This window comes from Antechinus flavipes, chromosome 1, assembly GCF_016432865.1.
Source record: "Antechinus flavipes isolate AdamAnt ecotype Samford, QLD, Australia chromosome 1, AdamAnt_v2, whole genome shotgun sequence".
In the NCBI taxonomy this organism is placed as follows: domain Eukaryota; kingdom Metazoa; phylum Chordata; class Mammalia; order Dasyuromorphia; family Dasyuridae; genus Antechinus; species Antechinus flavipes.
The window spans coordinates 504380515-504403431 of record NC_067398.1 but is presented as its reverse complement, the minus strand read 5'-3'; the positions used below and the strand labels follow the sequence as shown (position 1 = coordinate 504403431).

General features: G+C 35.2%; 1 protein-coding gene across 1 annotated transcript in view; it reads left to right on the top strand.

Annotated features, from left to right (window-relative positions):
* Nucleotides 1-18585, top strand: part of L3MBTL4 (L3MBTL histone methyl-lysine binding protein 4) — a 503358-nt gene extending 484773 nt beyond the window's left edge. Inside the window, exons 18-19 of the mRNA XM_051970424.1 lie at nt 17167-17229; nt 18350-18585. Of these exons, the coding sequence (XP_051826384.1) occupies nt 17167-17229; nt 18350-18517 (231 nt within the window). The 3' untranslated portion in view covers nt 18518-18585. The remainder of the gene's footprint in view (nt 1-17166; nt 17230-18349) is intronic.
* The last annotated feature ends 4332 nt before the right edge of the window (nt 18586-22917 follow it).

Below are 22917 nucleotides of genomic sequence, written 5' to 3'. Positions count from 1 at the left end.
CCCATATTCTGATAGGGACTAAATTAGATGTTTCCATCTAGAGATAGCAACCCTAGTCAACCGTGAGTCCAACATGTTTTAGTGGCCAGAGACAATCAGTCAGTATATCCAGTGCCCACCTAAAAGCATCAAAAAACTATGGTAAGTCCAAGAATGCAATCTAACTAGTGACACTACAAATAGGAAGGGTCTCTAACACAGAAAAATAAATGGAAATAGGTGTAGTAGATGTAGATGTACTCAGATACCATAGTATTTCCTTCAGAGAATCAGCAGAAGTAATTTGGTATCCCTGAATCAATTCTGCTCATCAGAGTTAACATGGATGATTAGTGATTAGTCGAGTTATTGGATTACAGAGTTTAACAACCCCAAACCACATGTAGTTAGAAGATCTTGTTTGGAGATGAAGAGTTTTTTATAATTGTCTATTGCCTTAGGTATTAATTTTTTCCTTTATTTGTTGTTGTGAGAATAAAATATTTTTAATGTTTAATGTTCTGTTAGTCTGAATGCTTTTGCAGGGAATAGGAAGCCCATTGGGGGAAGCAAATTGAGAATGACATTGAAGGCTCCAAAATTTCCTTAGTTATGAGTACAAGACAGATTTCTATGAAAGCCCTATCAAAACTATACCCTTCTCTATTTGTCAGAACAAATGCTCTGATGTCACCTATGTTATTATGTAAGTTTGATGGGGAAAAGAAAACAAAGATTGTAAAGACGTCATGAAAGCCATTTAACTAATTGTTTTGTTTTGGTTCCTTTGTTTCAGTTTACCATCTTCATCTTAACCCTTCTTGTTTTAATTTAATCATAAAGGCCAAAGCATTCATCTCAGCATATTGCTTACTTAAAAATTTGCATTTAATCATGAAACAGCATTCAAAACTTATATTTTGTGTCACTTCATGGTTTACAAATTGTTTTCTTGTTTCTTGAACATTTTCTGATTTAATTCTTAAAGGAACTTTGAGAGATTGGTTAAGTGCATTAGCAGTAGTGGGGATTTCACGTTTATAGGACCTGCCAGGTGAGAAAACTCTTTTGGGTCAGCACCTCCTGTGCTAGAGACGTGTCAAGAACATTTCAAGATTAGCTGACTGGCCCAGAGTCACACAACCAGTTATATGTCTCACTAAAAGTGTGACTTGAACACAGATCTTTATCTGTTCGCCAAATCACTCTTCTTTTTTGCATTATCGCCAAGCTTGTGACCTGCCCAAGATCACTCAGTAGTAAGCTTTTTTAAAGCCAATATTTAGAACCACTTTTGTAGTTCCAACCATAGTATTCTTTCTCCTACCCTAATTTTTTTCCCAATACAAATGTGAAAATACATGGAAGCTTCAAGTTTTAGCTTTCTTCCTTTCTCAGAACTTGCTTATTGCTACTATTCTCATTATAGACTCTTGAATCACTACAAGCCCATTACTCTCTGAGAGTAGCTATTTGTCCAGTGACATGTTGGGGCTCCAATAGAATTTCTTCATTACTTACCACTAAATTCCTTTCTCTTAGAGAGTAATTTATTCACCTTGGCTTTGCAGAATTATGGGATTAGGACTAAAAGGGATTTGCAAAGATTATTCTATCTGACTCTCCTTATGTAGAAGAAGACTCATAAACTGAGAGATTTAAAAAAGAATTAGCTTATGTGATATCAGAGATAGAGTTTTAGTCTAGTTCCTCTGATGACAAATTCGGAGCTCTTGAAGCTGTATTACACTATCAAAGATCAGATCCAACTTTAGGATTATTGCTAATATACACTAGTGCTAGCATTGCCCAGGTGGCAATGCAAATAAGTTGATGTAAGTGCTTTTTGTGTACTAGGCAATATGCTAAGCACTAGAGATTTAAAAAAAAAAAAAGCAAAACTCTTCTTTTTCCTCAAAGGGAGCCTTTAACTGGGGATACAGTATTCATCTATTTACATACTAGACATATATATGATATGAATTAAGGAAAGAAAAATTTATTAACCATTACTATGTGTCAGGTCCTAGGTTAAGTGCTTGACAAATACTCATTTAGTCTTCATAAGAACCCTGGGAGTCAAATGCTATTGGTATCCCTGTTTAAGAAGGAAACAGAGGTAAAAAGTGATTTTAATAATTTGCCTGCTGCTAGTAAATGCCTGAAGCCACATTTGACCTCAAGTCTTCCTGGCTTCAGATTCAGCTGTCTATCTGACATGCTAAGTTAAAGCATAGTGGGGGACACAAGTGGGATGGGTATGGAGAAAGGGACCCTCTGTAGGAGGTAGTACCTGAGCTGAAACTTAAAGGAAGCCAGAGGTCCTAAGAAATGAAGATTTAGGGAAAGGACAGTTACCCAAGGTGGGAAGGTAGAGCAGGCCACTGAGGGTGAATTAAGCAAAGAGTGAAGTGAAATGAAGCTTGGAGTTCTCCAAAAGGAGATGTACAAGAACTATCTATCAGTGTTTTTTAAAAAAGAAATTATAATGCCAAGTGTAAAACAGGAAAAAAAAGTCAAATCACATATGTTTGCCTTTAAATTTTGAGTTTAATCAGGATCAATTAAACTATACATTGCTCCTAATTTTTCTCTGAGCAATATGGGGACTTTTACTGAAAATTGTCTCTTAGTCTCCTAGCATTTCTCCTTTTAGGTTGGAGAATGTATTGTTTTTCTTTTTACTAAGCATGGAATCCTGCCAACTTAATATAAAGACTATTCCAGTGAAAATACATGATCTCAAAAAATAAATTTCAATTGACACTAAATACATGATAAATGCAAGTAGTCTGCAGCATATGACCAACAATAGCTCACATGTACTAAAGTGGGAAAAAATTGTCATTTTTAAAAATGACAGAAAAGAGCAGAAAAAGAGGTGGACTAATTATAGAGCAAGAACAAGGGATAAAACATAAACTGTCCAAATGTGACATTAGTATCCTTGAAATATTTAAAAGAAAGTCTCCAACAGGTCCTATGGATTCCCTAAGGAGGATTTGTGGAAGATCGTGGATAAAGATGCATGAGATGAGAAGGCACAGCTGGTTGTAATCTATATAGGAGGTGCCTGTCTTGGTGAGATCATAGATCTATCTGAAGTTTGAGTTTATTCACATTGTTGTTATTGATTCCTTCCCCACACCCAAGATCCCATCAATATGTAGTAAGACATTTCTCAACTTGTGTTTGTGCTGAATCATTTAAACCCAAAAAAAAGAGGCTTTACTTTTATTTTAATTCAGCCTCATCTTAATTCACTTCAGCTCATTTTTTCAGGCTATTAAGATCCTGATTCTGTCATCCCACATGTTGGCTGTCCTTCCAAACTTTGTGTTAGCTGAAAATTCGATAAATACATCATCTATGACTTTACCAAAGCTGTTACTGAAAATGTTGAATAGGACTAATGAGAGGTCCCAGGGACACTATACTAGAGAACTTCCTCTAAGTTGATATTGACCCATTTATGAAACAAGGATAACATTAGAGATTTTGTCAGACACCTTGTAGTACAAATTTGCTGTCTCAAAGACATTTCCATTATTAGCTGACCTCTAACCCACCCCCTAAATGAAGCTAGCTTGACTTAACTGAATCTGAAGGAAGTGATCTTGGATGTTACAATTTTTAAAAATCTTTATTCAATGCCCTAAACTATTTATTTCATAATTCAATATAGAATGTTGTCAGTCCCAGAATTCAGATTCACCAGACTTCTTACCAATTCCAGTCTCTTCCCCTTTTTGAATACCAGGATATCCACACATCTCCAGGATGTCCCCTTTCCTTTTCTGTCCTGTTTTCCAAAGATCACCTATCACATTACAGAAAGTTCTTTAAAGGGTACTCAGGGCTGCAGTTTATCTTGGCTTGATGAGTTGAAGATCTTGGGAAGAGCTAGATATTCTTTTATCACCAACTCTATGTTGGATTTGAATTCTTTGTTAACTTTTTTTACATGAATATTTTTTACTATAGCAAAGGCATTATGCACCTTTTCTAATCTTGGTCTTTCTTTGGTCTGATCTTTACAAGGCCAGAAGAAATATTTGCAAGTTTTCCTAGAATATCACCAACAGCATGACCACTCTGACCAAATGCAGAAACCATAACTTCATTGTTTTCCTCAATTAAAGTTCAAGCAGCCATCAATAGGAATTAAGATAGTGATTTTTTTTTTTTTTTTTGCTGTTCTTAATTAGCTACACTTTCATATTCTCCCTAATGGCTGAATTGATCTGCTTGGCTTCCATACCAATTTTTTCCAAGATAATCCCTTTTAAGTACAGTGCTCCTCCAAATAGGTTGGCTTTCAGGGCAGTGCCCAAATGGACTTTCTGATATTGTTGATCACCACACTGTTAGTCTCTCCTACTACCATGGAGCTTTATAACCATATGAGGACCACAACATTAAGCCATGCTGCTGACATCTAAGCCAAGAAAAAAACAAAGCTTTTTTTTTTTCTAGTTGTTCTTTCTTTTCCCCAAGCCTAAAAATCATGCTCTTGGTTAGAGAAAACAGAAACACAATAAGACTCATATAGTTCTGCTATCTCTCTGTTGTCTTCTCATCATGTATGTAATGAATGTTTGTTGAACAATAGATTTGCCAAATACCGAGTCTAAACTTAATCTCCCTTCAAATTCCAGCTCAAATGCCCTCTGTGCTCTATGAAGCCTTCTTGGAGAGCTCTAGACCATGCTCACTTCTCCCTTCTCTGAATTCCTATTGCCCTGGAAGGCAGCATTATACAAAAAGGGAGGGAAATGCTAGATTTAAAAGGTTAGATAAGACTTAGGTTCAAGTCCCAGCTCTGATTACCAGTGTGACCTTAGGAAATACAATTACTTTTTTTGGCTTCCATTTCCTCCTCTATAAAATAAAGGGCCTGAATCAAACCTTTTAGTGATAAATCAAATGATCTTTTGGCAGTTTATATCATATAGTTTGGGGCACAGTAAATAGAGTATGAGACCAGGAGGCAGGAAGACTCATCTGGCCTCAGACATTTCTCAACTGTGTGACCCTATGCAAGTCCCTTAACTGTTTGACCCAGTTTCCTCATCTATAAAATGAGATAGAGAAGAAAATGGCAAATCACTCCAATATCTTTGCCAGAAAAAACCTCAAATAGGGTCATGAAGAGTCAGATATGACTGAAAAAATTACTGAATAATATCACATAGTTTAACACTTCATGGATCCATATAAGTTAAACTTTTCTTTCCATGTAGATTTTGATTTCCGTGAAGTTTGGGATCATGTCTTATATTTTATCTCTACTGTGCACCTAGCACAGTGTTGGACAAATAAAAATGAAGGATGTTTCAGAGTACAAGGTATTTCCACTGGCCACAATTTTAAAACAGCTTGAATCTGGTATGGAATTCTGATTGACGGTGGTATTCAGAATGGAAATTATTTGAAAAAGCAGTTCTAGCATGGCTAGATTAAGAAAAATGACTTCTGTGCTTCCTGGGTAGTAAAAGTGATGGAGCAGAATTTTGCAACAGTATGTACTAAATGAACCGCACCCTGTCAGTTAAGTACGGTTCCCTTTAGATGACAAAGAAGTGAATGGATATTCCTTTTTGCCTAGGTTTAGAGGAAGACCTATTCCATATTATTAGAAATTTGGTTATTTCTAATCACATTTGGTTAGAAAAAACAGACATCTCTTTTTTTTTTTTCTGTGCACAAAGGATGAGGGTGATTAAAATGACCATTATTATTCCACTAGCAGAGTTTCTTTTGACTTTTAAACTCTAATGATATTCTATTTGTATTAGACTGTAGGCTCCTTGTAGATAAGACTGTGTCTTTTCCATCTGTTAATCTTTTACTTTCCCTTAGCTTAGCACAGCCTCTGCACAGGGACATTTTTTTCCTGGGGAATAAATTTCACAGAGCACACTCATGGCATATATGGGCTTATATGTATATATATATGTGTGTGTGTGTGTGTATGTGTGTGTATATATATATACACATACATATTCACATACACACAGTTCTATACAGTGAGTATGTATGTATGTATATATACACACATGTTGTAGTGGTAGGGTGAGCAGACCATATGTCTCTATCTCACCAGCTGTTGCAGAGAGGACTTGCTATGTATATTTGGCAAAAGCACAGGGATTTTTATTTCCTATATTCAAAAAAGAAAAAAGAACTTTTAAAGCACTGTATATAAATTGCCCCATCCCCAGCCAAGTGCTCCCCAAATGTTCATTAACACTAAAAGATGGCAGTCACTTTCAAAGCAAGCTTTACACAGGGGAATGCAGTTCAAAGAATCCAGGGCACTGCTAAGCTGAGGATAGGAATGTTAGGCAGTTGGACCTTGGGGGGATAAAACAGGCAAATGACAAACTCTGCTGTTTAAAAAAAAAATGAGACGGACTGGAAACATGATCCCAAATGTCCTGTAAGGTGGTACAGTCGGGCACACTACAACAGGCTCAGCAAAACAGAAAACATTGGCAATTGGAGGGATTTGGAAAAAGCAGCGAGCCCACTGGAAAAAACTAGTCCCAGTGAGATCTAGAGATGGATGTCAACAAAAGTAGGTTATAAGGAAAGGAGTGAGAAAAGTTTCCACTCTCCAAATGATTGTGTCATCCTTCATATTCATTATTCTCCCAGAGCAGTGGCAGCCTTTAATCATTTAGGTAAAACACCGCCTGGATTAAGGACCAGGAAAAATCATTCCACATTCCCTCCAGAAATCCATCTCCCTCAGTCTTTGATGAGGGTCATGCTGTACATTCTTACTGCTGATCTGACTCCAGGCCCACTGACTCCAGAACTCCAAAACTCCAAATTTCCACTTCATTCTCATGTTATTATTTGTAAAAGTCCTGCATTAGTTTAAACTTTTGGTCAAGAATCCTTTGAGTTGAGTTTCATAGAACTTACTTGTTAACCCCAAACAGGGAAAAGAGACTTGGCTATTTTTGGAGTGGCTGGGAAATCCAATGGGTTAACCAAAAAAACATCAGGATCGGATAAATACAGACACTGATTACTAGCCACAGAATTTGATAGTTGTAGGACAGGTAAGCATTCATTGAATAGGCAGTCTCTTTATAATTTGATTTACACCAAGAGGGGACTTTGCTGCTCAGTCATTTTCACTTATGTCCAATTTTTCCTGACCCTGTTTGGGGTTTTCTTGGCAGAGGTACTAAAGCAGCTTGGATTTCCTTCTTCAACTCATTTTGCAGATAAGGAAACTGAGGCAAACAGAATTAAGGTATTTACCCAGAGTCACATAGCTAATAAGTGTCTAAGGCCAGATTTGATCTCAGGAAAATGTTTCTTCCTGACTACAGGACCAGAAATCTATCCACTGAAATATCTAGTTGCCCTTGTATGTCATCTAATTCAATCCCCTTATTATATAGATTAAGATAACAGACCCGATGAGGGCTAGTGATTTCCAAAGTCAGAGGTAATGAATAAGAGGCAGGATTTCCAATGTACCACATTGCTCTATATTAATTACCACCATCTTCTCTTAGACCTTGGAAAATCTCATACTTTGTCTCCCACTCCATGTTCCAGCTTTCTTACATTCACTCTCTCCACCAAATACTCTGTGATCCAATGGCATTGACTTCCATGTTGTTCCTCCAACAAAATACCCCATCTCCAGATACTGGGGTCCTTCACTGACTGTCCCCCAAAGTCTGGGACTCTCTTCTGCCTCATCTCTGCCTTTTGGCTTCCAAAACTCCCTTCAAGTCTTAGCTAAAATCCCACCTTATACAGGGAAACTTTATTTAATAAATTTATACAGGGAAACTTCTTTAATATTAATGCCTTCCCTCCATTGGCTATCTTCAATTTATTCTGTCTGTAATAATGATTTACAATTCCTGGTTTCAAGGAGCAAGAAAAAAACATAATCTAAAGCCTTTGCTGGTCTAGAAATGAACAATTAAATCTACATGCAGAGAAATCAAGTCAACTTACAGACTAAACTAGTACTACCAAACAGAACTACTTTCTTCTCTGCTTTTCAGAAAATGAAATTCCTACAATTTTACAATGTTAGAACTGGAAGAGACCTTACAAAATGTCTTTTTCGTTGCCTTCATTTTTACAAGGGAAGAAGACAAGTCCCAGGGAAGGGGAATAACTTTCTAGTTAACAAATCTGGAACCAGAACTCAGGTCTCCAAAATTCCAAAATATTTTCTTACTCTATAAAAGCATTTCTCCTACAAATAGACAGAAATGCTGGGGACCTTTTTTAGAACTCAGCTGCTAAAATATTTTCCTCAGAAATGAAGAATTATTTCTTGGGCGCTCACTTGCCTGAACAGATGATGTATCTTGAAATATCAATAAAATAATTCACTATCCATAAAGAACACTTGGGGAATGGTATAATCCCCTAACCCTCAGAAGTGCTCTTTGCCTCAGAAATTTCGTTTTATTCATTAACTTGGAGGACATCTGGATTTCCAATCACATCTTTTTTGCAGCCTGCATCCAAGGGGCTGCACAGTAGGTTCAAAGAAAGAGGTATTGATAAGTTAAATTCAGGTTACAAAAAGAGAGTTCATTTCTTCTTGTTCATTTGGAAAAGTAAAAAAAGATGTCTTATTTACTTAATAAATAGGATTGGTTTTCTCAGTGTCTGAATGTCATCCATAATCTAAGTGGATTCTTATCTGGGCTTGGAGTCAGAATACCTGAGTTCAAATATACCTCAGACACTTTCTAGCTATGAGACCCCAGGCAAGTCATTTAACTCAGTCTCAATTTCTTCACCACTATTAAAAAGGGGGATGTGAGATAACGTTATCTGTCTCCCTGAGTTTATTGTGACAATCAAATGAGATAATATTTGTAAAAATGATTAAGACAAAGATTAGCACATAGTAGGTGTTTAATAAATTCTTGTTGATATGATGTGATGATATAGCATGAAAATAACATAATATAATATAATATAATAAAATATAATGTAACATAACAACATAATATAGCCTTACTCAAAGAATTCACAGAGAACCTGGCTTTACAACTAAAAAAGTTTATATTTGCTAATAGGTGAAATAATTTACCAGATATTATATACAGCCAAAGTGTATATGAACTATTCCTTGTAGAATCTTGAATCAGAAGGCCTGTGTTCAAATCCAGATTCTTTCTCATGTTATTTATGTTAATTATATAATATATTATTATAGTATTGATATATGTGATATGTTTATATATACAATATAATCATATTATAATATTGCAATAATTATAACATAGTATATTAACGTATATTAATAACATAAGAGTTTGGACCTTTTAAGCCCTAATTTCACTTGCAGGTCTAAATCTATGAATCCTTCTTGATGAACATCAGATCACAAGTTCTTAGGCTCTTAGAGGTCATTTATTCTGATTCTTTCATTTACAAGTGATTCCAGAAGCCAAAGCCTAGTACTTTTCCCTAGGAGACCAGCCTTCTGTCCACTGTGATCTACTGACAAGAACATTTTGTTTCCTATCAGCTTGATGGCTGGCTATTTGTGGTGATGTTTTTATCCTCAACCAGTTTTTTTAAGATCATCTTTAAATGGTTCAAGGACTCAAGATAAAATGATACTTGTGGAGCCAGCGCTGACCAAAGCAGACATCAGCATACTGATTATTTCTAAAAACAAAATATTTTGAGACTTTCATACTAAATATAAAACTGAGTAACTAAATATAGTGAAGAGATGTCAGGGTGAAAGAGCAGTTCAAGGTGTGTACACAGGTGCTAAATTCTGCTCTGGAGTTCACTCTGACAGTTAAGTGGCCTTTAGAAAAGCACTAGCTATGGTGGTGCTTAAAAAGTTTTTTTTTTCCAATATTTTTATTAATATTTTGCTTTTATATAACCTACGTATGCCTAATATTTCCTCTTATCATCCCAAAGAGGCATTCTTTATAGCAATAAAAAGAAAAGAGGGGGGAAGGGCGGGAATTCAGTAAGACTAATAACATATCAGAAAAGTAATATATACATACTCACAATTCCCATTTTATGCAAAGAAAAGGGCAGTGGTGCTTTCTCTTATCTCTTTTTGGGGAACAAACATAATTATTAGGATTCGGTACCATCATTTTAATTTTCTGATTGTTCCTTAGCCTGGAGACCATCTAGATTTCCAATCATATTTTTTTTTTCAGTCTGCACCCAAGCAACCTAGTAGTTCTAAGAAGGGTACTGATAAGCTAAATTTTGTCATTATTGGTCAGTCATTTCAGTCATGTCTGACTCTTCATGATCCCATTTGGAATTTTCTTGACAAAGATACTAGAATAGTTTTCTTCTCCAGCTCATTTTATAAATCAGAAAGCTGAAGAAAATCTTAAGTGATTTGTCCAGAGTCTCACAGTAAGTGATGGAAACCAGATATGAACTCAGGAAGATAATTCAAATGTTTTTTACTTCAGGCTCAGCATTCAACTCACTATGCCCCATCTACCTCTTCCATTAATAAGCTAATTATAGGTTACAAAAGACAATTCGTTGCATCTTGTTCACCTGGAAAAAAAAATTATCTTATTTACTCAGTAAATAGAATCAATTCCCATTGTTATAATCATTGTGTATACTATTTGTCTTACTTTTCTTTGTATCTGTTCATATAAATCTTGTCCTGCTTTTCAGTATTCATTATATTTATCATTTCTTACAGCACATTCCACTATAGCCTTGTACCATAATTTGTTTAACCATTACCTAATTGATGACTATCTACTTTGTTTCCCATTCTTTGCTACTACAAAGAAAAAAAAAAACTGCTACAAATATTTTGTTATGTATGAGATTTTTCTTTTTGTCATTGACCTGGTTGGGTATATGCCTGCTGGTAGAATCTCTAGTCAAAGGATATGGATATTTTAGTCAACTTCACATAATTCAAAATTATTTATACAGAAGGGTTGATAAATTCACAGCTCCAATAATAATGCATGATGATCTCCATCTTTGTAAAGCCTTTCCTTCTTTGTCTCTTGACATCTTTTGTTTGCCTTTTTGCTGAGTGTAAGATAGAATCTCAGAATTATTTTTTTTATTTTTCTATTAGTAATTTAGAAATTTTTCCATATAGTTGTTAATAATTTGTATTTTTTGAGAACCACTTGTTCATATTTTTAAACTGCTTATAGATAGCAGTGACTTTTTTATTATGTATTTTTATTAGTTTCCTAAATGTCTTGGATATCAGAGTCTTATGAGTAATAATATTTCCTCCCATTTAATCATTTCCCTTCTTATCCCAATAGCATGAATTTTGTTCACGCAGAACCTTTTCAATTTTAGGTAATAAAAGTATTCTATTTTATTATGTATGATCAGTTTTATCCCTTGTTTGCTTAAAAATTGATTCCCTTGCCCATAATTGTAAACAGTATGCTCTCATATTATCATCTAGTTTTTTTAGATATTCATGTTATGTATCCATTTTCAGTTGACTGTTGTATATGGTGTTAGGTAGTGTTCTGCCACACTGTTTTCCAGATTTACCAACAATTCTTGCCATATATCTTCCCTAATATTTATATTTTGACACTTATTAACACTGAACTATTGAGTCCAATTATTTTTTTTATTTTCTTTCTCTGATACATTCTACTGATCTATTTTTTAGGTTTTGATGATCACTGCTTTATAATATTATTAGAATTCTAGAAGTACCATTTTGCACAGCCCTCCCTCATTTAAATCCTTTTAATTTGTATGCCATAGGATCACCTCCCTGATGTCATGGTCCTTTTATTCTCTCAATTTATTTTTCATTATTTCTTTTGATATTCTACATCTTATTTATCCTCCCAAGTTAATTTCATTGTTATTTTATCTAACTCTATAAATTATCCCTTTGGTAATTTGACTGGTAGGTCCTATAGCTTGTAGCTTATGTGTGTGTCTTGGTGAAATTTTTTAAGAAGAGGTCAGTAGTGACTGATAAATCAAAATGATTTTAATATGTACTGAAAAAGCCAGAAATTCCAGTGAGGAATTCTAGAACCAAGGTCATAGTCAGATCCTGTCCCCATCATGAGTCACTAAAATATAAATTCCTCAGCTGTTGAACAATGCCTTCCATAGGTTTGTTGGTTGGTTGGTTAGTTTTTTGATGGGAATAGCAGTATGATCTAAACCTATGATGTTATCTTTATGGAAATCTCCTGATGTGAACTGATAATAATAAAAGTTAATACTTACATAGCACATATTTCATACCAGATACTTAATAAGTATTATCTCATTTGATCTTTATGACAAACACTGGAGGATAGTTAGTATTATTAGCCCTATTTTACAAATAAGAAAACTGAGATATACAGATTTTTTTTTGGTCCACAGTCACAATTAGTAGATATCTGAAGTCAAATTTGAATTCTAGTCTTCTCAAGTCCAGTCCCAGTGCTGTATCCACTGGACCACCTAGTTTTTTTACTGATACCTATAACATATACATTGAGAGCTGCTTGGGATAGGGACTTGTCCGTAATGACTTAGCTAGTAACCAGAGGAATCCAGAGTTCCTGCCCTTGCTGTCACTGCCTCTCCTTCTGAATGGAGAAGATGCCTAATAAATAAATGTTTGTTGAACTGAATAGAGTTGAATTGGATTTGGATAAAAATGAAAGTGAATCATGCTAGGCAATGCTTCTACCCTAAATGCCACTTGATATACACCCTGAGCATCTGGAATAGTTCTCTTTATTTCATTGTTGCGCTGCATCTGCTGTATTGAAATAAAAAGCAGAGAGCTCCAAATTTATAATGAACCAACTCGAGTAATGTTTCTTGCTGCTGATTATATGCAGCTTAAAGAATGAGAAGAGAGAATACAAAATGATATCCTAGAAGCATGGCTCATGCTTGAGGTTATTTTGTGCCCAGAATGAAAATGGGAGAATGTAAAAATATATAGAACCAAGGCGTCCATTGGAAAATATTATGACAATGCGCTAGTCCAAAGTCCCTAGAGTCACTTGAATTTTTGACTAAAACAATCAACTTTAGGGAACGATCATGATTCCTGAACCTAAGATTATTAGAAAGCATTTGTCCTGTTTATAGTGACCTTCGACTAGATTTAAATGAGAGCAGTTAAAGAGGGAGGGAATGATTTCAAGTCAAGTCAACCAGCATTTGTTATCCCTCACTGTGTTGTGTGCAGGGGCTGTGCTAAGCACTAGGAATACAAATAGAAGCAGAAAGTCCCAGCTTCAAGGAATTTGTTCTAATGAGGGAACGAGGTATATAAAAGGGAATTGAGAAGGGGAGTTGTGAAGTCAGTGGGCTTAGGAGATGGAAGGCATGCCATAGAGAAAGTCTTCTCTAGCAGAGTCAAAAGTGCAGCTTGGCAAGGGATAAAGATAGTTAGCCTGAGCCCTCTCCTTAAAATGGATGTCTTGGGAGTAGCCAGCCAAGTGACAAAGGTGGATGGTGCTTTCAAACTGAGAAGTAGTCCAAGGATTGGGTAAACTTCCTGGCTGGAGAGGTTTCTGGACAATATTCCACCAAAAGTACACTGGCGTTAACATCACTGTTATGTTTAAGTAAATCAAAAGCCCAAGAAATTCTGTATTTCTTTACAAAGCAGAAATTTGTAATTAATAAATTGCCTCCAAAAGACTTTGGCTTTTGAGAAAAAAGAGAGAGAGAGAGAGAGAGAGAGAGAGAGAGAGAGAGAGAGAGAGAGAATAGTTACCAGTTTTGTTTTATTTCATTTCAGTGACACTACGCACCTACTATGTGCAAGGCAGCACTGCCACAGAGAGGCGAGTAGCTCTTTATAGAGATTTATCAGCCATTTCATGAGGGTAGGAAAATATTAGAGTTTGGTTGCCCTTTAATTTTTCCAGGAGAAGTTTGACACTGAAATTTATTGTTCTTCATAAAGGTATCCTTCCTTATTTTTAAATTTTACATCTAGTTCTCAGGAATTAAACTCAGAAAGACTAACCTGAACTGAGCAGACCACCAGAAAAGTCCACCAGGACCTATATTCACCAAAATCTATTCCTATTTGAGTGAAAAAGGGAAACTGAGGGCTTCTCAAAATAATCACTTGATAATTCCAGCCCCAATTCCAAAGGTCTGTTAATCTTTAAGGCTTTGGGAAGAAGAACCCAAGACTTGCTCTTCTAGCAGAACTTTCTGAGATAATCTCCTGGATTTTTACTTAACTGCTTAGAGAAGAATCTGACTATTTGATGGCTTGGAAATATTCAGAAGTCAACAAACTAACTAATCTCTGTTTGTTGATTAAAGAAGCCTGAGGTAAACAAAGTGTCCTTGGTTAATCCAAGGGATTACTTACCTCTAAAGAAATCTCTTGATTGTGAAGGATTATATGGTTTCTCTTAAAATTGTTAACTAAGGTAGATTGAACCTATAATATGAATTTAGTTTATGAAGATCTGATGGCTTTGGAAAAATGAAATTCTTTGTACAAACCTCATATTAGTTCAAGTAAACTTTGTAGGGCTGACCACCATAAACCTATAAATTTAGGCAAATACCTGCAAACATTTGTAAAGTGAAACTGACCACTGTAAATTCAATTAAATATATCTGCAATAAGCCAACCATATTGGCTTGGCTAGAATTTAACAAACCCATGCTACTTCCAAACATTAAGCAAAGTAGTGAGAATTAACCAGATGAGGGGAAAAGGGGTGTCATGGTTTGACTTCTGTGGGGGTTGACCTCCCTTCACTGGAGAACTCCAGGACTGTCCGTTTCTCATGAGATCCTATTAAAATTCGATTCTTCATTTTGAGATATCTCTGAGTATTTTTGAATTGGGGTTTGCCATACCACACACTACCTATTAAGAGAAATTACTCTTTTACATTTATATTAGTAACCAATTATTAAATTAAATTGGAATCCAGGCTTTTCCCCCCAATTTCCTCAGTAAGGTCCAGTTCCTGTAAAAAGTCAGTCTCTGAAGGACTGATTAAGATTATTCCTAGCCTTCAAGGAACATGCTCTTCAATCTTGGGCAGGATGCCAGCTAACTTGGAGACCTTATTGTTGTTGTTTGTCCTTCTATCTTGAAGAATGATCATGACATCAGGAAGATGATGGCCATGTTGTGCAAATGAGTTGGATTTAAGTGAAGGAAGGCAGTGCAGAGTCACCAGCATCATTTTCTCCCCCAAAGCCATCTGGGTCCAGATCTGGACAAGTAGAGATGTTGGTCTTTTTAAGTTAAGGTCTTTCCCAGGTCTCAGCTTAACTGTGTCAATGTATATTTGATGATTAAGGTTAGATTCTGTTTCAAATATAAATATAAAGTTGACTCTATGCGTCAGACAAAATAATTGCACTGGGTCAAAGCCCTGTGTGGCACCAGGGACAAACTCTTGGGCATTTGTACTCTTCACTTTTGTTTGATCTGCTAGTCTTGGGAAATGTGTCTATAGGGAAAATTTGTTATTTTCCTGTATCTACGGTCAGATCTTTGTTAGAACTTTGACCGATATGGAAGAGCTTCAAATGTGTGTAACTGCTTGAATAGTTCCAAATAAAGTCTAGTATCCTTTATAGGAAATGAAAGAATGGGAAAGATACCCAAAGTGACTTTGCAAGCCATTGTCCTTTATCTTTCTCCTCAAACTCTTAAAAAGAATTATCTTTATGCTCTCTAACTTCATTTCCTCACATCCATTACTCACTTCTCATCACTTTGCCATCTGGTTTTGTACCCATACCATTCAACTGAAACTACTTTCTCTAAAGTGTCCAGAAAGTACATTGGGCCCTAGTATTAAAATGGGAGGAACCTTGTGACAGGAGCCCTGTGTAATCTTGGGTCATCTAAGTGACTTCAGTCACTTAAATCTTTCCCTCTCTTTCTTTAGTCAGTCAGCTTCCAAGTCTTGTTTATCTTACCTCCATAATAGCAATCACATCCATTCCCATTTCTTCACTGCTAACATTATGGTTTACAGCCCCATAATCTCTCACTTAGCTTCCCAGCTTCTAGTCTTTCTTTTTCTCCAATCTATCCTCCAAACTGCTGTCAGAATACTTTTCTCAAGGCATAGGTCAGATTGAATCCCTCAGAAAACCTTCCATATCTTCTCATTGCCTATTAGATAGAAACACAAACAGCCTGCCATTTAAGGCCTTCCATAGTCAAGTCTCCCATTAACTTTTTTTTGACCTGTTCTGTTTTCCAGTCTTATTGGACTACTAGCAAAGGTATGGGAGGGGAGTAGCCATTACAGATTCTAAAATGTAATTTACATTATTGACATTTTCTTTATTACTTCCTTGAATCTAAATAAACAATAAACAAAGCTTTAATTTTCAGAGTTCATTGATTGTCAAGGTGTAAAATGCTCAGTTTTGTAATTTAACTATCAAATTTTTAAAACTAGACTAAATTGGGCTCCAACACTCCCTAAGCTATAAACCATTACCAAATGTGGTACTTTGGGTTTGCACAAGCTGTTCTCCCTGCCCCAAATTCACCTCCCCCTTAAATGCTAACCTTGGGTGCCACTTCCTCAAAGCATCCTTCCCTAATTCTCCCAGACTTCGGTGCTTCCCCACCCCCACAAGTATTTGTCTCTAGGGCCAGAACTGTTTAGGCTTTCACTACCTAGGGCAGTACTTTGTGTATCATAAGCACTTAATAAATGTTTAATAAATTGGCTGATCTGGGGATTTCTTGAGTTTATTTTTGAAAGTTTGAAATATATGCATGTATGTGCACATATGCATATATACACAGTTGTAAAATTGTTTATGAGAGAGATACAAAAACAGAGAGCATTTATTAATTTTTTATTATAACTTTTTATTGACAGAACATATGCCTGGATAATTTTTTACATTATCCCTTGCATTCACTTCTGACTTTTCTCTTCCCTCCCTCCACCCCCTCCCCCAAATGGCAGGCAGTCTTATACATGTTAAATATATTATAGTATATCCTAGATACAATATATGTGTGCAGAATCGTAGTGACAGAGAGCATTTATTAAACACTTTGCTAAGTCACATTATGATCATGACCTAATGAAATTATGACCTAAGAAATTATTTCAGTTTATTCAGTAAATTAGAACAAATAGCATTTAAACTTTTAAGCACCTACTATACACATATTTAAAATTAAGTTTTCATTTTATGTTTTAGGTGGCAAATTTTGTGCAAAGCCTTCCAGGTTGTGAAGATCATTCCAGATACTTCAAAAAAGAGGTAAGAATTGTCAGCAAAAGTATTTGTTTCCTCTCCACCTCTTGTGTTCAGGGTCCTGCTTGGTCATTTTAATTACAACTTTTTTTATTGTCTTATATGGCTTCTTCCCCATGATATATAGCTCCATGTCTTTCTAAGGCCACCTTGTGTCTCTCTCAAGATACCAGATGAATTTTAGGGGAGATCTACTTGAGCAGCCAAAGTAAATCCCACTCCCACTTCCTGGACCGAACAATTAGTGTCGATCCTCTGTTGTGACTTAACAACATTTGAATGGTCTGTTTTTAAGAATATATTCAAATGATCAAAAAAAAAAAACTAATTGGAAAGATTGATTCTAATAGAAATAGTTCAGAAAAGCCATAATCCTTTTATTTTTATTATTTTTATAATATATGCTATATAATAATTATATATATATATAATTATAACAATTTAAATATAATATAAATAAATTATTATGTATTATTATTAGGAGACACATGAGCCTTGTGTCTCTTAAATCAGGGCATGTATGGCTAGTTAAGTGACTTGTGTGAATTTGAGTTTATTCATATTTGATCACACAAGAGTTGGTGATGGTAGTGGTGTGGGGAGAGGTAATGGTATTGAGTCATGAGGGTAGATAGGATCTTTCTCCTATGGAAACTCCCTCCACTGATATATGTAGCCATAATTTATTTACAATTTATAGTCTTACTTGCCTAGGTTGTTGAGAAGTCAAATGATTTTGGTCACACATTGTATAATCCTATTTTCTTGACTCTAAAGCCATTTTTCTGTCCCCTATGTGATAACATCTCTTTTTGACATGGACAAATGGGTTTGAAATCAGAAAAATGGTGACAAAGTCAAGCCAGCAAGTGAATGATTTATTAAGCACTTCCTGGACTATGCTAAGCAGTGGGAATACAAATAAAGCAGAAAAAAAAAGACAATGTCCTCAGGGAGCTTATGTTCTTTAAAGAGGATGAGAAAAGTAGAGAGAAAGAAGCCCAAGGAGTGTGGTGGGAGGGAGGGGCAGGGAATCTTGCCCTTATCTGGTTCAAGGGCATTGTGGGAAAAGAGTCAGAAATACAGCCTGGAGGAAAATGAAGAAATTTTTCTTTTACATTTGCAGCAGATTGATGGCAAAGCCTTCCTGCTTCTGACCCAGACAGATATAGTCAAAGTGATGCGCATTAAACTTGGCCCAGCCTTGAAGATTTTTAATTCCATCCTGATGTTCAGGAATGCCCAGGACCTTGGAGAAACAGATTCTGCCTCTAGCAAAGTCATCAGAGAATAGATGTGCCATTCTCTCCTGGATACCTTGAACTTAGGTTATTCAAGCAATAAAATCTGGAATACATTTCATTTGGTTTTTCATGTTTTACCTGGTCATATCCATACTGAAAAATATTAAGTGTCTAAATTTTACACAATAAAAATATTTTGATGATGAAGTGCCAGAATTCAGAAAGTTTTAGGCCCATTCGAATGTCCATCAATATTGTTATTCTTTGGCAAAGTCTTGTCACGTCAGGACCAAAGATGTCCATACATACATTTTTATTCTTTCCCTAGATTCCATTAGAGAAGCCATTTCCCATCTCCCAGGCATAAAACCCTCAAGTGATAATATATTAGAAAAACAGTATTCATAAATACACTGTTAATGTTTTCATCAGAACATCCGAGCTTGGCTCAGATTTGCCATCTGGACTGTAATGAGTCTGCAAGAGATACACGGAGGAAAGAGACAAAGACCTGGTGCTTTAAAAAGATGTCTTGTGAGATTTTTGTGTACTTTACTCAGGAAAGTGTGAATGCTTAAAAAAAAAAGCACATGTTTTCATGATTCATTAATTCTCTTTTTTTGTCTAAGTAACCATTTTTTGGTTGCTCACTAAAGACTTCTTGGGACCTTAAAAGGAGGGTATGATGGTATAATGTGAAAAAATCAGGCTTGGGTGTTTTAAAATGAAACACTGGTTCTGATAGTCATCCAGTCCCCTAGTGTTTTAAATGACAGGGCTTTGGGATCTGTTTATAACACTGCGTTTGGCTGACAGTTTGCCTTTGTAGAAGAACTGTATTATGTCAGACTTCTGCTTTGTGTAAGTGATCACATTCAAGAGAGGAGACGCATCCTCCTTACATATGATCTGTGCAGTCCAGAGCTAGGCTATAATGGATGATAAATCTATTTCATTTTTTAAAGAAAGAGAATGTTATCATAAAAGAGTGATCAGAAGAAGGGGACTTGAAAAGAATTGTATTAGAGTATTTTGTAAGCTGATGTTTTCCTACAAGTAATTATACCTGAAACCAAAATCCTATGGGATCCTCCATAACTGGCACTTGTTTCTTGATGGCCATAACCACAAGGGAATGGAGAATGCATTCACATTAGTAATTCCATCATGTTTGCAAAAGGAAAATGACAGAAAAATTGGAGAAAAATGATAAAATTCTACTATCACCCTCTCTATTTGTCATGTTTTTCTAATATTGTATCTATTTGAATGGAATTGTTACCAATACCTATTACTTGAGGAAAAACATCATCTCTAAAGGATATACATTTGTTATGTTTTCTTGGGGTTTGATTTAGATAGAATTTTAATATATTATTGGTTGATGTAAATTTCCATTTCTGCAATTTTACCAAATCTTTCTATGGGTAAATGAAACCCCTACTTTTACTGTATTCATATTTTAATATATTTTAAATGCTAATAAAAATTGATATACATGATATACATTGCCTTCATTAACATGACACACTACATCAAAGCTTTGAGACACTTTCCCTCACATTTGAAATCAAAACAAAATCATAGTGACATCTCCTGCATTAGCAAGTAGTAGATTGGCAAAGAGTGAATTTTCTTGGAAAATTCATAGTAATAAAGTGGTTTGAAGAGTAGGGACCAATAAAAAGTAATTCAACAACAACAAAAATTAAGCATCTTGAAGATACTTAGACAAAATGTAGCAAATTATAGCTATTTTGGTTCTAGACCAACAACTTTTATGAACTTAAATTTGACACTAATGTGTTGAATATCAATTATGTGCCCTACATTGTGCTAACAATCTCTTGTGTTGGATTAGATTTTGCTCAGTCTGCATCTCTTCTTATTGACCATGGTATGGGTGTTTTAAGTCTGTTAAGTCTCTTTGGTAGGTTCCAAGTCAGACCTTGGAAGGACTGCCCGCATGCGCCCTGCTTAAATAGCAGCCCCGATCTCCAGATAGGTTGCTCACAGAGCCTAGGACCATGCTAAGGGTGATAAAAACGGTACCCCTGAATGCATGCCTTTACTCTTACCTATATCCAATCAGTTGCCAAGTCATCATTTCAACTCTATAATCTACTCTATCTGCTCTCCACTCCTTGTAGTAAAGAAGGATACTAACATTTGTACTTATCTAAGAAATTGCAAGATAATTTGTTTGTTATTTTTGTTTTTTTTTTTTTTAACAAGAATTACAGAAAAAACTGCAAAGCAATTTGTCAACAATTAGGGTTAGATAGTGTCTTATACCGTATACTACAATAAGCTAAAAATTAAAAAGATAATACAGTCAGGTATAACAGGGGGAGAATTTTTAACCAAATGAAATAAAGAAGATCACAAAAGATAAAATAAGTAAATGATTATATAAAATCACAAAAATCAAATAAATGTAGCTGAGAAACCTTTTGCTTAGGGAAAATTTTAGCATTAAGTATTTCTGATAATTTTCTGATATGCAAGATATTTAGGGAACTACAAATATTCTCCAGTTTTGCCATATTTTTTTCATATGACTTTTAAAATCTTTATTGTAAAGGATTATTCTCTGGATAGGGGAGAGAAGGATATATTTGAAAATGAATCTGATAGAAAAACAAAAGGCATCCATCTTTTTAAAGCAAGGGAGAGAGTAGAAACAATGGAAATTCAGAAAAGGTTTGCTTTAAGTTTACTAAGCTTCAAGGAAGTTTAGCTAAGATATAGAAGTAAAGAGGAAGTAAATTCTGGGTGTGGGGATGATAGGAAGAAATAAATTCCACACATGTTGGGATTGTGCAAAGACCTGGAAAGAAGAGATGGAATTATAATAGGGTTAGAAAGCAGCAAGTAGATGTTTGATGAGAATGCAGAGTTCATGAAGGAAAATGTGAAATTTTTGAAAAGATAGACTGGAGCCAGATTGTGATGTACTTTAAATTTCACTTTGAGGAATTTATATTTTATCTTGTAAGCAATAAATAGCCTGTGAAGATTCTTGAAAAAGGATACACACCAGATCATATTACTTCCGAAGACGACCACTCTCACTGCAATGTATAGAATGAACCGAAAAGCAGAAAGACTTGAAGTAAGGAGACTTATCTCCAAACATGCAGGGGAAAAGTAACAGGATCTCATTGAGGTGGACTAATATCCCTATTATCAGTGTTGATATAAGTGATCCCCCTAAAAGAACTAGATCAGCCCAGAAAATGGCATGAACCTAAGAGATTCAGATGCTTTTATTGAAGTTTGTCAGCCATGCTAAACAAAGTTGGGAAGTAAGCAAAACTTCCCTTTTTTCTCCCAACTTCGCATTTTTCCCTCCTTAATGGATCTCTAACCATCCCAATTTAAGTATCAGAATCTTTATGCTTTCTCCTAACATACCTTGATCTCAAAAAAAGAAAAAAAAAGGAAAAAGGGAAAAAAAAATATTAGGTTTGTTCCAGTAAAATACAAATGAATGATAATAACTGAGCATTTCTAGAAAAATATCTAGAAAAAAAAATCATCTGATCCTCCTTGTATTTCCCAGGTGAGTATGTGTGTGTATACACGTGCATGCATGTGAAAGAAAGAGAAACGTTGGGTTTAGGATCCTGGACAATCATTTAATATTCCAGTATGCCAAACAACTAATTCTTAAGTTAAAAAGAAGTTGCCAATATGCCATAGAAGAGGGGTTTTTATCAACAAAATTACAGAAACTTTCTTTTCCTATTTCTACTTTATCCAATTTGGAGTATGGTTTGAATAAAGGGAGACATCAAAGATGCATCAATGGTACAAAAAGATTTGCATGCTCTTAAGTTCCATTCAATTCAATCAATATGTATTAAGCATTTATTTTATTAAGATTATTAACATGTTATGCAGATCTCTATCCTAGGTGCTTGATAGACAGGAATCCAAAGCTAGATTAGATTCTCTCACTATCCTCATATAGTTCATATGTTAGTAGAGTGAATGATATAAAATGCTGATATTTGACATCATGTAAAGAAAATTTTTCTAATCATTATATCTATCTAGTTAAAGTTGTGTAATCATGCAGAGAAAACCCCTATCAAACAAAAATCTCAATCCTCAATAAATATAATTAATGGGGTAGAGTATTAAGGGCCATCAGCATCTGGAAGGCATCCTAAATTAATCTATTGCTTCTTTGACTAGACTCCTAGTATATCTGGCAAAGTTTGCAAAAGAAATCTGACCATTCTTCAGATACTGAATGATTGATTCTCATCTTATATGTAATTTCCTTACACTACATCTTACTCTTTTGAGTTGGAAGACTACAGACTTGAATACCCCATATGGGGAAGAAATTGACAGAGTAGAAAAGAAAGAGATCGATTCATTTCTTTTTTTAATTAAATTTTTACTTTTCATTTACTTTCTCTCCCCTACTCTTCCATCT